This window comes from Emydura macquarii, unplaced genomic scaffold, assembly GCF_026122565.2.
Source record: "Emydura macquarii macquarii isolate MOO-44397 ecotype Brisbane River unplaced genomic scaffold, CSIRO-AGI_Emac_v2 contig_2481, whole genome shotgun sequence".
Lineage (NCBI taxonomy): Eukaryota > Metazoa > Chordata > Testudines > Chelidae > Emydura > Emydura macquarii.
The window spans coordinates 1,510,703-1,528,614 of record NW_027132618.1 but is presented as its reverse complement, the minus strand read 5'-3'; the positions used below and the strand labels follow the sequence as shown (position 1 = coordinate 1,528,614).

The following is a 17,912-nucleotide window of genomic DNA, read 5'->3' as shown; positions in this document are numbered from 1 at the left end:
TGTCCTAGAACCATGTTTAAAACAATGTTAAATTGACTGTTTTATTCAAATGGATAGTTAAATTGGGAAGTACGGTTCCAAACTGAAGCACTGGGAGAGATGTTTAGGACAAGAAGTAATGGGCTTAAATTGCAACAAGGCAGATTTAGGTTAGACATTAGAAAAAGCTTCCTGTCAGGGTAGTTAAGCACTGGAACAAATTATCTAGGGAGACTGTGGAATTTCTGTTCCTGGAAGCTTTTAAGAACAAGTTAGGTGAACACCTGTCAGGGATGGTCTAGACAATACTTTAGTCCTACCTCAGTGCAGAGGACTGGACTAAATAACCTATTGAGGTTCCTCCCAGTCCTACAATTCTATGAAAATGGGTGAGGAAGGAGACCTGACTCAGAAAAATAGAGAGACAGATGCAGGCATTGATGGGGCTGATGCCAGGACCCTTCAACGTGGCTAGGACAGTTTCCCTTTTTAATGAATAAATGTCTGGATAGTTGGAGAAGACTAAAGGGAGCATGGGAGGGTATGGAGAGCCCTGTCCTGGGGAAGGTCAGGAGCATCAAGAAATGTGACTGTTTCTATATTACTGCAATGAAGTTCTCTTCTGCTCCTTGCAAGAGTGTCCATGCCTGAATGTCACTCTCAACCCTCCCTTCCAGTCAAGTACAAGACTATTCTCCCCTTCTATGAGTGGACGATAGCAGATCCCAGAGGACTTGGCCTGCAGGATGTGGAAGAGTGCTGCCTCTGCACCATACTTGCCCACCTATCCTTTCATACCCTGGTAGAAGCCCCTTTGCAGATGCCCTTTCTGGTTGGGCCCCTGCTGTTCTGAAAGGGGCAGGTTGGCTGCTTCCTACAGAATGTCTTTCACCACACCAATTCCGTGAGCCAAACCAATTTATGTTAACTTTCAAGGGCTCCTCCTCTGTCCTATGGAACCCTTCCTCTCTCCTCCTCCATGGAGAAGGTAGGAGTGACAATGGCCAATGGGAGATTATATAGGATTCTGGAAATATGGGGCTGGAGGAAAACAATCAAAACAAGGGAAGATGTCTGGGAAGCCCCACAAAATAATAACGCAGAACCATAAAACATTGTGATCTCTCCCCTACCAAACACATACTACTCTGTAAAAATCTTTTTAAAAACCCCAAACAGATAGAGGTCTAATAAGGAACAAAAGATAGTAAAGGTGCTCAGATGCTACAGTTATGGGGACAATGTAATTACATTGACAGAAATAAATAAGGAGGCCAGCTAACAACAGTGGGGGGAAAAGGTTCCCTAACTTCAGGAGAGGGAGAGAGAGTTGTGAGAGTCTATGGCATAGAAGTGACAGATGAACTTGTAGGATAGATTCAGGTTGCCCAGGGAGAGTAAGTGAAGTGAAGATAACAAGGCCAAGAAACTATAAGGGATTATGATAAAGGAGGAATCGCCAAGAGAAACTGAAGCTAATTATCTAAACATGCAGAGACATACAAACTACAGAAAGACAAATAGTTAATATCAAAGGCTAACAGTCAATCAAGCAGCAATCAGATGGATTAAGTACCCAGTACTTACCACTAGTACCCAGATTATTTGTGTGCATGTGTGTGTGTGCATGTTTTTTAACTTGGTAAATATGGTTTCAAAATTTGATTAAGAATAATGCAGGGCAAGAATACCATGTTAGAAAATGAAGGAAGCATTGACCATTTCATTCTTGTTCCACATTACTTTGTTGAATGAGCTCACATTTCAGACAATAAAACTGACTCTGAGAGCACTGTCATTAAGCAGGTGCAGATTTAGGGATATATGAGCGGGCTGAGTTAATCAACTTTTCATTGATTTACAGTATAGTCCACTGTTTTTTGTATCAGTATAAGTTTGAATCACTGATCCACTAAAATCAAGTCAGATTTTAAAGGATAGCAATATTAAATCAATTTATATTTTGGAAAATTCAGAAACCATAGTGACTATTTCTTTAAGCTATTTTGGATGATATATTATTGATGTTTCAAAAAATTAAAAGATCATTTGGCTTTACATGCAGACTAAAGGGCAGTTTAATTTCTATTGCCCTCAGTCCATTTTAATAAAATTACAGTAGATGGCATGGTAGAAAGTGAATTTCTAATTAATTGAACTCATTTCTTTTACATTTGGATAGCTACAATCAATTAACAAAACCTGTTGAAACTGGGGGAAAACAAAATATATAGATAACCTCATTTAAATGTTTTGCTAATAATAGTAGGGGGGTTAACTTTATTTCCTTAAGAATGAAGCTAACATACTTAGGAATACATGAAAAAATCATATCCAATTTTAGGAACTTAATGGTGAATACTACAGGTTAGGTAAAGTTGGCTTGATCTAATTTCTACTTTTTTTTGTTAAAATCATAAACAATGATTACAATGTAGCAGTAAGAAATACTCAGGAAGGGCCAGAATCCACCACTCTTTCTAATCCTGAGTAGTATCTTACTCCTGGCTATTTAAGGAATAAAGTACTTCTCCACATGAGAAAGGGTGGCAGAATCTGACCCTAAGGGCTAGAATTCTTGTAGCTGTGTTGGTCCCAGGATATGAGAGAGAACAAGATGAGGGAGGTAACATCTTTTATTGGACCAACTTTCGTTGGTGGAAGGGACAAGCTTTTGAGCTTCACAGAGCTCTTCCTGGCAGACCTGCCCTGAGGAAGAGCTTTGTGAAGCTCAAAAACTTGTCCCCTCCATCACCAGAAGTGGGTCCAGTAGAAGACATTATCTCACCCACCTTGTCTCTCTCCTAAGGGCTAGAGTCACAAAAGGACTTAGGCCTTGCGATGCTCAGTACTGTGATGCATAGGTTCCCTGCCACACTATGGATTTCACAGTCCCGAGTTAGGTGCTCAGGCTCCCTATACAATACATGGGAAGAGTTAGATGCCTAAGCATGGGATTCACAAAAGCCAGCACTCTGAGCAGGGAGTTGCCTCAGCTATCCAGTAGGACATTCTGAGGAGATAGGTGCGGTTTAAGCTCCACTCCTCAAAGAAACTTAGGTGCCTAAATCCAGGCCAGAGGGAGGTGCCTATCTCTGCTTGGGTTTCACAGCCATGAACCCTCTCCTGGTGTTAGGTGCCTAAGCCCTTTCTTGGGGGTGGGGGTGGGGGGGGGAGAGAACTGTAGTGATGGTGCTTCCCGCACTTAACAACCTTTAGCCTAGTGTTTACATCAGTCAACCGAGACATGGTTCAATTCCCTGTTCTGCCTGATGTGGAGCAGGGATATGAACCCCTAAGGACAGTACTCTAACCCCTGAACTATGGGATATTCTAGAAGAGTGTCTTTCCTGTTGAAACTGTTCCACTTTGTATAACCAATTAAATAGAGATTTGAACAGGTAATTGAACGTGGGTCACCCATATCCTGGGTGACCATGCTAAAGATTATAAAGTGGGGGTACCACCATCACCTCCTCCTCTGGCCTTTGAGTACACCTACCAGATCAGGCCCTGAAGGTGACATAGGTAGGGCAATGCCTAGTTTTAGGCTCCTGCCAAGGCTTAGTCAAGAGCTAGCACCTGGGCATCAGCACTGAGGCAGCTGGGTGCATGTTCAGCAACAGATTTTTAGGTGTCTATACTGGCAGAAAGGTAGGAGCTTAAAGATTTAGGTGATCTACAGGATTAGGCAGCAACTGAGCGGTGAATGCATTGGTAGCTAAACGTTGGAATTAGGCAGTTAGTGGCAGTTAGGCACTTCAATCCCTTTGTAAATCTGGGCCTAAGTGTATATGAGTCCAATCCAACAAGCCCTCTAAATGCAGGAGTCCTGTTAAAGCACTGAGAATTGTGTGCACAGAAGACTTGGGTGCATATATATCTTTATATAGATCTTGAAATGCACAACCTACATAAACGTATTTATATCTCAGACTTGACATAGCTAGTTGGCTGTAAGTGGCGATAGGGCTACTGAGAATGAGCATGCTCCAGGAATCTGTGAGGAAGCAAGTTCTTTCCCACCTGGTCTAAAGTTGGTCTTGTGGTTAAAATCTGGAATGGGAATCTGGGTTCAATTGCTGTCTCTGACAAAAACTATCTGTATAATCACAGGCAAGTCACTAAATTGGCTGTAATTCCCTATTTATAAAAGAGGGATGATAATACTTTGTCTGCCTTGTCTATTAGAGTCTGCGTTCTTCAGGATAAGGACTATTTTTTACAGTTTTACTGCGTACATAGTGCTTCGCAAAACAGGGCCTCAGTCTTAGTTGGGTATTCTAGACATTTCTGTAATCCAAATAATAAAATCACTGGGTGCCACTCTGCAAAGTGCAGTCTGGGCCTTCTCTAGCTGACAGCTTGGTTTCAGATATTGTCCAGGAATAGAACTGGCTAAAAAACTTCAAATTTTGGAATGTCAACATAAATATGGTGAAATTTTAATGTAAATAAGGTCCTGGTTTTTGACTATCTATCTATAAACAGGAAGTGTGGCAAGGACCATACAGCTAAGGAAATAAAAAATGACAGGTGACTGGAGAAGGTGATAAGGGTGATAGGAAAAGTTCCTGACTGATCTTACCCCAACAGCATCCTTCAGTAACTGGGGAAGAAGGGAGGAACTCTTAAAAAGACCCAATCTGGTAATTTGGGTGAGAACAAAACACAGAAGCAGATTTAATCCAGTAATATCTTTTGTTTTTAAAAAGCAAAATCTTGGTTCATAGTTTGGCTAGGAGCCAATATGTCCACACACTGGCATGAGACCTATTCCAACACTACTAGAAGTTAATAACCATGAAGAGGAGAACTAATGCCCCTGAGATATAATTTATAGGATGCATGGAGGGAGGGAGCATGACTGCATGAAATCCCCCAGTTTATTTTTCAACATATCAACATGGACCTGGTATTTCTGGAGCATCTGCAACAGTCTGACTCTGAATAAGCCAGGCAGCTTCCTTCTGGTGCTTGTATAGCTCTGAAAGCTACAGATATTTATGGTTGGACAGTCAAATACCCTACACAATCATCTGGGTACTTTCAAACTTTTCTGAACAAAATATTCGAATTGTATGTTGGTCTTAAAGGAAATGGCATAATATGGTTAATGAGACAGATATAAAGACATTCATGTCATGAAATACTGTACTTAAAATTGTTTACTTCAAGTTATGCACTGTTGAGTTTATATACATAATAATTTAAAGCATATTCTTAGATATTCAGGTTATTTCTTCCATCATTTTAAACTACATTGTAAACGTTATCTGAGACAAGCCAATGAGCACTACTGCAGCTTGCTGATTTACAGTATGATTAAGGAATTTATGCTACCTTAAATTGGCAACAAACATTTACATTTAAGATTGATAATCATTATTTCCAAATCATTATCCTGGTTTTTAAAACTCAGTTTCTTAATATGCAGTTCTTCTCTGAAAAGTTACTCTGTAAAACTGGCATCATGGAGTTCTATGTTTATTGTTTCACTGATTCCAAATTGAATTTGCTCTGTATAAAAGTTAATAGATTATATTTTGCCAATCCTCCAAATTTACCTGGACACTCAGACACAAGCTGGGTTCTCTCATCCTTGCACACCATTATCAGTAATAGAGATTCTGCAGGTCAGATGACTCCGTGACTACTACACAAACCCATTAGCCTTCAGTGGCATTGTACAGATACGAGCAAAGTTATAATTGGAAGACAGTAGGGTTGCACAAGGGTAACCGAGGACATCATTTGCCTACAGTGTCTCTGTTACTGGTGATAATGTACAAAAGTAAAAACCTTGCTTGAGTTTTACTTCCCAGCTTGAGTTTCCAGGGACTGGTACTGAGAAAAAATATATTACTTGTGAGTTGTGCACATTGATATGGAAACTGTGAAACATAAACCTGGATGCCATGATGTCATTTTTAGAAAGTCACTCTTCAGAACAGTAATGTAAACTCCCTTAACATAATTGTGCCTGTAAGGCACTCCCCCAGTGGTGATACCAGCTAAGTCGAGGCAGGCACTGTGACTGCTGCTACACTTCTTCATGACATTCTGCTTACTCCTCAGACACATCTAGTCAGCTTTGCCAGGCACTGCAAAGAGGAGAGGGAAAGCAGAGCCCCACTTTCTTCCCATGTCTTTTTAGGCTGCACAGATAGGGAAGAAAAGGATGCTTGTGTGCTTCCTCCTCTCCTCACATTTCTACGTAAGGGTCACAGGCAATCCTATTTTATTAACTGGATAAACTTTGCTAATGTAGTTAATTAACAGCTGATGGTTGTACTTTTTTGAATTGTTCTGCACTTGAAGCTGTTTTTCATTTACCTATGGTAACTGAATGGTGTTCACTGGCAAAATTGGCTCTAGGCTACCACCATTAATCATGCTGTTAGACCTCACAGTCAGCTAGGTACAATAAATATTTTCCTCTAGCCTGCTTTCCCTCTCAACAACAGAGTAATCATAATTAATTGAGTGTCACTATTCAAATGAGATCAGAATTATAAAAAGGATAACAAATTAGGTCAGTAGGTAAACCATCTGCATTGTTTTTCAGTTACAGTGCATTCTCTGCAGTATGGACAGCATACAAGAGATAGAATGCAGTTCCAAAAGTTGCAGGTACATTTATTATTAATTTACTTGTCACCTATTTGGAATAAATGTCTTTTGTTTTTCCTGTATTTAATTATATCATCAAGACTCCTTCCTGATGTATAAGTGAAAGAGTACAGGCCAGATTAACAGAAAAATTCTGAATAATTTAAAATGGAAAGCAGACATTCCCTTTTAATTATATATTGCTGCTATTATACCTCTTGCATTCCTCTGCATCCCTCTTGATGTCAGTTTCTTCGATTCTAAAGCGTACTGAGTCAACCTAGTGACAAGGGCATTTACAAAAATTCTCTCTCCTGGGGTCTGTCAATTTACTGCATTTCTGCAATTATCAGGCTACAATTTAGGAAGTGCAAAACAATTTATTACAGCAGTGACACATGCTAATGGTAGATAACTCAATGCCATTAACATGTTGTCCTGTGAGTGCTAGTCAACAAGTACCCCTGTTGTATGACATCATGAGAAATCATTTGAGATAACATGACAACCATGAAATAAAAGCAGGTCAGAACTGAACATCCTAGATAAATTATATAATGTACAAAATAGTAGAATCCATCATCCATACTTGTATAAAACAGTACAAACTACAAAGGATTCCATCAGGAATACTCCCACAGTTTTTGCACACTGCTTGCAACTTTAGACAACATTCTTACCTCATTAATTTTTGTACTATGTCTTTTTTCTTTGCTTTACTTAATCTAGCTTTCAATATTCTGCTTTATAATTCTAGATGTCTCTTATTTAAAACACTTCATTTAGATTTGCTAGCTGATTTTCTTAATTCATTGATCTTTAGGAACACCTTCAAGTAAGTGTATACTATAGCATTAATAAATTAGTTCATAAAGATGTATGTTAACTGAAAGCACATTAACAACATTAGCAGAGCTTTCGTTTGAAATCAATTGACACAAAAGGTCCCCATTTCTTATGAGGCCATTTAAATGTTTCTGGGCTCCAGCAGAAAGGATATTAGCTTTTCTGGTGAGAATATTTCAAAGATATTCACACAGTGAAGGAGAGGTAAAGTATTGTAGAAAGTATTGTGAAAATGTGACTGCAGAGAAATTTGGTTTTATACTGGCAGAAAATGTGAAAATCATAAACGTGTCTTGAGTTGTCAGCCACTTAATAAAATGTTCAAATTCTTGCTTTCATTCACATAAAAGAAACAAGCAAAGGAATAACATATTGAAATAGCATAATGTTATTAGTTTATACAATAGCAGTATTGTTGAGGCAAAAAAAATAATTGCATACACTCATAGTGACTAAAAGAAGTAAACAAAATTTTTGTAAGTTATTGGTAAAACTGCTTTTTATCATCTCAGAGTAGCTCTATTGTTGGCCTTGCATTTAAAGACAATAGATGGGATTGTTGTAACTGTTACCATTCAAAGCATGGGTTTGTATATAGTTTGGATCCTGTACAGATCCTTACCCACATCATCCATACAGCTTGAGATCACATGGGTACTCCTGCTAATAGATCCATGATTTCAACTCTGCAGGGCAGGTGAAAGGGCATTCCCAGTGAAGACCCCTTTCCTTTGGAGTGTACTATCCTGTTAGTTTAACAGAGCTGGAATCTGTTGACCTTGATGCAAAGCACATTTTTTTCCAGGGTTTTACATCAGTGTGTGTGGGCTGAGTGGAGGACCATGCTTTATTTTTAGTCAGTTTGTTTTCCTGAACTGATTATTGTTGTATGTGCATTGTGCATAGACAGAAGTAACAAGATGGGCACCTCACTGTACATAAAGAAGGACCCATTCCTCCCCTCTCTGCAAAAAACATGGGAGAGCAAAAATGATGAGGAAAACCCTCTACCAGGTTCACCTTGGTGCCACAGGCTCATTTCACAGCTGTGAAATGTGCTCTATGGGAGGGAGAAAGGTCACAGTTTCTAGACCCTGTGGATCCAAAGCATAAGCCCATGGTGGCCTGAGCCAACCCTGGCAACAGACTCTCTCTCTGAACCATTCTCGGCAGGTCTAGTATCCTCCTCAGCTATGTTGCCATTAGCTCCTCCCTCCTGTGCCTGCACACTACATCCTCTGTGAGGGAGTAGAAGCCACAGAAGAATTAATGCTCCTTGGACCTCATGCCCCACCCCTGTTTAACACCCCTCTCTGATGTGAGAGATTTTTCCAGGAAGGGTTTCTTCAGCTCCTAGGAAGGTGGAGCATGCCATTGAGACAATGTTATCCATCCTATTTCCATACTGGTTTGTTCCCTTTCCCTCTTAAAAAGGGGAAAAAAGTCTAGCCGTAATGAAGCACTATAAATGAATTATAAACTAAATAAATAAAATAAATTATCTAATAAAAAGTGGGCGTTACTCTAAACTAACTGTATGGAGAAAAAAATGTAGTTGTAAATTGGGCATATTTGATCTAGAACTAAATTCAAATTACAAACTAACCTAAAAACAAAGTTACCTCTTACCTTAATGATCTTATCACCAGGCTGGAGCAGGCTGGATGCTGGTCCATCAGGCTGAACCCTAGTAACAAAGATACCCTATAAGTCAGAAGTAACAGAGGTTAGGATTCTATTACCAAGCACTAGGCTAAAGGTTTGTTTGATATTTTGTACTAAAAATGAAGGAACTTCAGCAATGACCCATGTATCATGGTAGCTCAATTTCTAGACGTTTCCATTCATTGAGATGTAAAGGGATTTGATGTTATGCAACAGTAGAAAAAATACCAGTCACCATGCAACAATAATTTAGAAATATACATACATGAGCAAGTCACTAAGAGTGAATTGTCCAGCTTCAGAAGCATGGTGTTGAACTATATATACACTATAGGACATTTTTATTTTAAATCATCTGGAATTCCTCCTGTACTCAGCTTTTATGAATATACCCTGTAGATTTGACCCCAATTATGCCATGTACTCTTCAAAGATGTGTTAGAACTGTTTCTCCCATTGATAATTTTATTCTGTTACAAGTTTAAAAGCTTTATAAAGATTTGTATGAATGGAAGTAGACCAGTGATTATAAACTCATACTTCAGTGAAATACTGATTATCAAGCAAGTACCCAGCTGTATGCATTAAATAAACTTTCATAAAAAACTTTAAAGGATTGATTCTTGCTAAATATCCTGTAAGAGACCAATACAATAATTTTCTGAAATCTGTCCAACTGCCTATTGTTGGCTGATCTGAAGGCTTTATATAATCCTGTTAATTCTTTAAAGCTAAAACTTTATCTATAAGTAGCTAAGCAGCACCCAAGTTACAGCAGTTCTGAATTGTGCTCTCTTGGTGTTTTTCTCCTGATATCAATTTAATTAGTTAAGGATCATTGGGAGCTAAGATTCTAGCTCACAGAATAAGCCAATGTTGTTATCATTTCTGAGTGTAAGTGAGAGGAATGGTGTTATTGGGAGGAAAATGAAAATGAAGCCTGAGCTGGTTAGTTACAATCTAATTTATGTAGCATGCTTATTTATTTCACCTAGAGAGGGGAAAAAGCTGAAAAGCATTCCTTTTGTGATTCATTGACAACTAGACTCATTGCCTATGAGAGTTTCTTTTAGTCCTATGTCTCTGAAAGGAACAACTTTAAAGATGGCAAACTTAAATAGAAAAGAGTGTTTTTAGTTCCAGTATTTCAGGAAAGTATATTAAACAAACAAAGAACTGATATACCATTTCTGGGTGATCATCCAATTTTGAACCTTTCACATAAAAGAACATCCCACAAAACAACCTCTCTTCATGGTTATCCTCAGCCCTGGTATTTACTGTGTATCCTGTCTTCTATATGTGTCTTTTGAACTGTAAGATTTTAGGAAGAGGATGTCAGCCCTAAGAAATTACGTTTTCTTTTTATCATCATCATCTTAGTCCATGGTGAGTCCACTACAGTTTAATGGCCTGTTGTTGCTCATCGCTTTGTCTACCTCAGACAAGTTCATTTCTACCATTGCTGTTTTATCTCATCAGCACACTAACTTTCTGAAGAAAGCAGGGTGGAATTCTCGTGTGTAGCTTGCATTTGTTCACCCATCTGGTCTATATGCCATCATATTTGTGAGACAGATCTGCTATTCAACACCACTGAAGTGGACACAGAGGCAAAATGAGGACAGACACATGCATGGAATTAAGTGGCAGGGCTGAACTTTTTATTTAACAAAGGGGAGGGGTGCTACCCACCCATTGCCCATTGCATTTAATTGGTTCCAGTGGGGTGGAGTTTACAGGTCTTCTTACCACAGAACTCATAATGTGAGGTAGGCTCTCTACAGCCTACCCCTCAGGACTCTTTCTGAGTCCTAGCACCCAGCAGGGTGAGCCACACTACCACTAGATCTGGCCTCGGCTCACAAAGGCCACAAGGTCTCACCCTATCGTATAAGCCCAAGACCCATCACCAATATCCCAGATCTTTTACTTCTGGGAACCATTCATTTTATTTTCTTAACCACACTGGAAACTGGCTCCAAGTTGTGACAAATAAATAACTCCATTGCAGTACCTCAGTTAGTTACCAAGCACATTTCTACTTAACCCACTGTGGCTTGAAGGCGCTGTGAGGAAGGCAAAAAACTCCCTGGATTTCTGCCAGTTGGTCCATGGGAGAAAGAATTCCTTCCTGACCCCCTAAACAAATGATCAGCTAGACCAGCAGCATCTGTCAGGCCAGGCTCCCATTCCTAGTTTAGGTGGGTAGGGTGGATGTTGGAACAAAGCTGAAAGAGGCTCCCTATGGCCCTCGCACTGGGTTAAATCCAGGTAATTGGGGAATGCTGGCCAATCAGCACCCCTCTCCTCTAGCTGGCCAATGGGTGCCAGGGACTCCAGGGAGAGGAGCTACTTATTATCCTTTAATGAGTGTCTCCCTCCCTTGTTGCTGGGACTGTCCCCCTTTCACTGCTGGCCCTATCAAGTTCTCCCACATTTATGTGGGTGGGTGGCATTTTTTATGCTCTCAGTTACTTCTTTGTTCCTTTGGCCCACTCTGTGAATCATTTGGTTTGCAATCTTTCCTTACTGGTCACACCCTGTTTCTCTGCTCTTACCTAAATCTTTTTACTATGTTTAACTGCATCTTTGTTTCTCTCTGTTATATAGGTCATACTTGGAAATAAATATTGATTAAATAAACTTCCTCTTGATTTAGTTTGGAATCTGACCTCTGGATAGCACATAGAAGGAGGAGGGCAAGGATGCCAGACCATTTCAAACACTGTCAAGAAGATACTGCACATAAGAAAAAGGTCAACCCTTTCTGCACTAAAATATTGCAAATATTATTTTAAGTCTACTACAGTTGCCCTTCATTTTCATGTCTGTCTGTCTCTCTGCTTCGCTGACGTCTCATGCCCAGGTAAAGTACTGCCAGTCAATGACTGAAAAGATGTACTGCTTTTAGAAAAGATGAATTAGTGCACCAAAATATTAGGCTGAGTGAACTAAGAGCGGCAGAGGCAAGTACATGCTGGCTCTTGAAAAATTAAAGATCTTAAAAAAAATTGATGCAAAACTAATGTCTTCAAATCTTTATTCCTTGGACTGGATGTTGTCTAACTTTTCTGACATTCTTGTAATTAGCTTTGTAAAGAGTTTGTAGGTGTTTGGCATAGGATTTTGGGTTTGCACTTCTTGAAGTCATCCTTTCCTCCCTTTTGATGCAGCAAAAGCATGGAAACATTGTTCAGGTTCCATGGCTCAACTTCCATTAGCACCTGGTCTTTTTCCCTGTTTTTTGATAACAGAGACAGAATAATGTAAGAATTAAAACAGTGATTCTCAAATTGTGCTTTACAGACCACTGGTGACCCAGAGTTCTTGATGATGGTCCAGAGGGTCATAAATCTCTTCCTTATTTCCAACCGCTAAATTGCATTGGAAGGTAGGAAAATATTTAATGTATTTTTATCTCACAGTAGCTTTCCACATAAGCATTTGCTGTAGTTGCCACAGGAAAAAGTTATGTGAATGCAAATGGGAGGGAAGGTGGTTTGCAAAACAAGGAAAAACAACAAGAGTCCTGTGACACCTTAAAGACTAACAAATTTATTTGGGCATAAGCTTTCGTGGGCAGAAACCCACTTCATTGTTTTGCTAAAAACAGACTAACATGGCTACCCCTCTGGAACTCATCAACAGAACAAGGAAAGATGTCCAAACTATGAAAATGTACAAGATCCAACCACGCATAAAGACGACTAGTTCCCTGTTATCTCAGCATACAGATGCCATAAGTTGTTAGCCATCAAAATAACTGCTAGGTGATTAGGAAACTGAGACATCAAACAGGAGCAGGGAGAGTTCACTTGTAGTTGAGCTGACTAAGGTTATGGACTGAATAGGCAAGGTGATCTAGGCACTTCTGAGATGCAGAATTTTATGCCATCAGCACATCTTATTTTAACTATATATTAACTATATATTAACTATATATTAACTATATATTATAAGGATTCTTTAGCATGGTGTGCTCTGATAAGTCTACTGATTTCACCTGGCATACAGTAAAATACTGTACATAAAGTATTTATATCTAAATTATTGGAATTGTATGATGAGAGAGAAGTTGGGCCCCACTATGACCTTTACAAATATAAATATGCAAATAATGAATGAAGTATTAAAAACACTTAAAATATCTGAAGTAAAAACATGTAAGGATTTAAGAGCAATGATTTGAAATAACCTGAAATAATTAATTCCTTTGATAAAAAGAAATAACAATACAGAAATGCAACCCTGCACACAGTCTAACTCTCTCTCAGTAGACAATTCTCTGGTGTAATTTAAACTTTTCTTGATGAATTGTTAATCATATTAAAATATATGGTTATAATATTGCTATATACAGTTGTTACAAATTCAAATGTATTACTCAAGTAGATACATTCATGAGGGAACATGGTTTCTTTTTTAAAAGAAAAGTCTGAAGAATTTCAATTCAATGACTTTAGTAGGAGTTGGATCAGGTCCTAAATTTATATAGTTACAACAAGTCAAGGAAGTTGGTACTTTGGAAAATGGTAACAACCTAAAAAGATTAGCTAGTATGATACAGGGAATAGTTTATTTTGATTAAACCTTTATTTATCAACCAGAAGGAAAATACCCCTTTTTAAAAAAAAGTCACATCCTGGGTCAATTTTTATATGTTAACACAAGTCCTATTGAAGCCAATACAAACTTCACATGCTTGTATTTGAGGACATTGTTTGGCTCACTGTAATAAAGATCGTTAGTAAGAAATTCACATCTTACCTTGTCAGAAGGTTTGAATGGATTTCCTTGTCCACTTATTCCACCACTGATACTAAATCCAAGGCCAGGATTCTTTTCTATTCTCACACAAAACTATGTTAAAAAGATATGGAAAGATAATCGAACACCATCATTAAAGCTAATCTTCTAAACAACCGTGTCCCTGCCTGACACATTTTGGTTTATGGTGAACTATTGGAGTTGACCATTCTTAATTATGTTGTACAGAGTATTAAAAATGATTAAAATTGTTATTTTGAAGTGCACAAATGTGATATTTCACAGTTTTCAATATGCATTAAAGCATAATGCCATAATATTCATGTAGCTGTGGGGTTTTTTTGTACATGTTTTCATTCTTTTCTTTTCCTTTCCAATGTTGCTAAATACTGTTTCTGTTTCCATAGTTAAGTCATTCTGTAATCAACAAAAGCAGTATACATTTAACTGATTGGGCAAATTCTTCACTCATATACGCAATATGACTCATACTAAGGTCAATGGGAACTGCATGCATAGATGAGGACAAAATTTGGCCCTACAAACACATTGTCTTGTACTGTTCCCCTAAGAATCTGGTTCATTGTACTTGTTTATAACAAAAACATTACTTCAGAACCCTAATTGTGATTATGGCTACAAACATCTCTATATTTATGAATTATATGAGAAAAATCTTTAGCTTTAACACATTGATCTCCTCTTTTTTTTTTAATATCACTTTTGCTGTATTCTAGCTTGATATTTTCCAAATGTGTCAACAATTTAAATTTTTTCTACATTATTTCTTCACCATCTCACAGGATATCTGGGGTTCTTTTTTCTTCATGTGGCTCTGCCTTCTTTCATGCTTTTAATTCAGTTTCTTTCAAAGTGAATTGAGAATTGCTGGTGATGATTGTATACAGTACAGTATTAGCAACTGTATGTGTTTTTCAATTATCTCAATAAACTTTACCTTTTCATTTATTTTATTTCCATCTTTGTACAGCACTGTGGTTAAAGAGGGGTTACTTACTAGTAACTGTTGTAGTTCAAGAGTGTTGCCTTTGCATATTCCCATTAGTGGGATTTTTCTAGTGAGCAGAGTCCATTAGGACCCCTTGCCCCCTCCCTTTTTCATAGAGTATTCTGATAGTATAAAAAGGGGGAGTGGCCTAAATCGCCCCTCAGTTCCCTCCCTAATTTCAGAATTCTTTACCTAAAACTCTAAAGTGGAGCAGGTGCGTTGGGAGTGTGAATGGGCAGAGGTGACACTTTTCAAACACAGTTTCTGATAAGTAACCTCTTTTTTCTTTGAGCAGCCTCTACATATTCTCAATTGTGGGAGATTAGCACGCAGTGAAACCTCCTTGGAAGGTTGGCTGAGGAGTTGATGAACAAGGACTGAAAAAAAATGCCAAAATGAGTATCAGCTCTAGATGGCATGATGAGAGAATATCTGACCACCATTTCATGCTTCTACATGAGACCTCAGTGAAGGACAGTGGTTCTCCCCCAGTTCCAAAGTACATAGAGCTACAAACTCTAGATTAAGTTCTACAAAAAAGTCAGAAGTCCTGCAATAAGTGCTGTCTTTGGGTTAGTTGACTACCTTTGAATGAACATTTGAAAAGTAATAATAGTGTAAAATAAACTTGGGGGAAATACAGAGTTTAGTGATCTGTTTGAGATGGAAACAGAGATGATTTGGGACTAGGAACTGGGATTTGAGGGCACTGACCAAGTCATATTTCCTACATGGACTACACTTTATAGATATTGGCCATTTGGCTTGTATCTCCTCAAATTCAGGTAGTAGCTATGGCTATGAAAAATGTCCTTTTCTCAGGTGTGTAGTACAGATGATATTCTGAAAAAGAACAGACCAGAGGATCAAGGAACTTTGAGAAACAAGACTCCAATTTCAATTAAAAAGAGATACACACACTAGAGGGAATGCCCCACTCCATTTGGTACTCACAGAACAACTGAGCATACTGTTAAAAGAAATCCAGAATCCCTTAGCACAGTCATGAAGGCAAAGTAGCTCTCTCTCAAGTAACCCTAGTGATATATGGAGCAATCCTTCCATAAACTAGAGTATTGCAAGATGAATGAGGACTGTTGCCCCAAACGTGAGGGTTGAAGCTAAAGTCACAACCTCTGCCATTTGAAGTCACATACCTCAGGATCAGGTAGCGATTCTTACCCCAACCTGAAGACAAAAATACAATAATCTGGAATTGGTACTAATAGACCTAGGATGTTAGAATCAAACTGCCAAAATGAATTAGGATTATGACAATATCTCGGCTGCATCTCAAATGACCTGCAGACAGATCTCCTGAACCAATGAATTAGAGGGAACACAGAGAGGAATTTCTGACTCTAGTCCAAGAAAAGGGAGTTTGCAATGACACTGGATTTTGTTTGACTCCAAAGCAGAGGTATAGAGAATGGGTGTTGTGCTTGGTAAGAAAGAGGCCTAGTTTTGACTTACTTGCTTTATATAATTCCAGGCTGAGATCTAAGAAAGACATTTGTGCTTTTTGGTCTAGGTAAATGGGAGAAAGTCTTATGGGCTAGACAAATTGCTTTCAACTGAAGAAGCCTAATTACTGTGGAAACTTTCCTCTCCAATAAGGCTCACCTAGGCTGGAGAACAAGTTAAACATGCCCGTCCACCATCTGGAAATATTACTGTATATAGAAAAGGAGGTGGGAAGGGAATTCCCTGATGAGTATGTTTTATCTTCACCTTCTGCATCCCCAGTGACCTGAGACATAAGTGAGTCAGGTGTAGATGGCATCAATAAGGGATGGTTCTTTTCTGATCAGTTTTATGGAGGCTATAGATATGCTCCTCCTGCCAAAAAATGTATTATCCAGTTATACTGTAATGAACCTATCTGTAGAACAAAATCTAAATACAGCCATGAATGCTCTGACATCCAACAGAGATAAGGTCAAGATAGCAGGTTTCTCACCTTTTTTTTTTTAATGCTGCTTTAAAAGCAAAGCATCTCATGGAGATTTGTGTCTAGTTGGACTAATGTAATAGAATTGGGGTTTGTCCAATTAAAAGAGGTGATATAATGCCAATGTCACCTTATAGGTAGCAGTTTTCTTGTGTTATGTTTGAGAAATAGCATTACATACCAACAATTCCAAGGAATTAGTGTTCTTAATTTCAGTGGGGAATCCTAAATTTACAAATTAAATGCTTTCCCACTGGGCACTGTCAATACCTCAGTGACCAGGTTCAAGCAGTTCTAGCATTATGAGAACACTTCTGAGGCACATGTCTGTGAAACAGCTTGCCTGCTACACTCAAACAGGTGATGAAAGTCCAAGGTATCAGAACTGATCTAGCCCAACACATAAAGATTAAGTGCATTAGAATTAAGAACATAAGAACGGCCATACTGGGTCAGACAAATGGTCCATCTAGCCAGAATCCTGTCTTCCAACAGTGGCCAATGCCAGGGAGGGAATGAATAGAACAGGTAATCATCAAGTGATCCATCCTGTTGACCATTCCAAGACTCTGGCAAACAGCAATCCCTGCCTATCTTGGCTAAAAGCCATTGATGAACCTATCCTCCATTAACTTACCTAGTTTTTTTTTGAACCCCTGTTATAGTCTTGGCCTTTGCTACATCCTCTGGCAAGGAGTTCCACAGGTTGACTGTGTATCATGTGAAGAAATATTTCCTTTTGCTAGTTTTAAACCTGCTGCCTATTAATTTCATTTGGTTACCCCTAGGTTTTGTGTTATAAGAAGGAATAAATAACACTTCCTTAATTACATTCTCCACACCAGTCATGATTTTATAGATGACCCCCCTGTAGTCGTCTCTTCTCCAAGCTGAAAAGTCCCAGTCTTCTTAATCTCTTCTCATATGGAAGCCGTTCCATACCCTTAATCATTTTAGTTGCCCTTTTCTGCACCTTTTCCAATTCCAATATATCTTTTTTGAGATGGGGTGACCAGATCTGCATGCAATAATTATGTCAAAGGTACTGGGATGTCAGCACTAAACTAGGTCAACCCCAAG

The 17,912-nt window shown here is 38.7% G+C and overlaps 1 protein-coding gene across 1 annotated transcript in view; it reads right to left on the bottom strand.

The window, feature by feature from the left end:
- The window catches only part of LRRC7 (leucine rich repeat containing 7), a 298,856-nt gene that overhangs the window by 10,725 nt on the left and 270,219 nt on the right, over positions 1-17,912 (bottom strand). Inside the window, exons 24-25 of the mRNA XM_067563316.1 lie at positions 13,873-13,965; positions 9,067-9,141 (exon numbers count right to left, since the gene is read on the bottom strand). Of these exons, the coding sequence (XP_067419417.1) occupies positions 9,067-9,141; positions 13,873-13,965 (168 nt within the window). The remainder of the gene's footprint in view (positions 1-9,066; positions 9,142-13,872; positions 13,966-17,912) is intronic.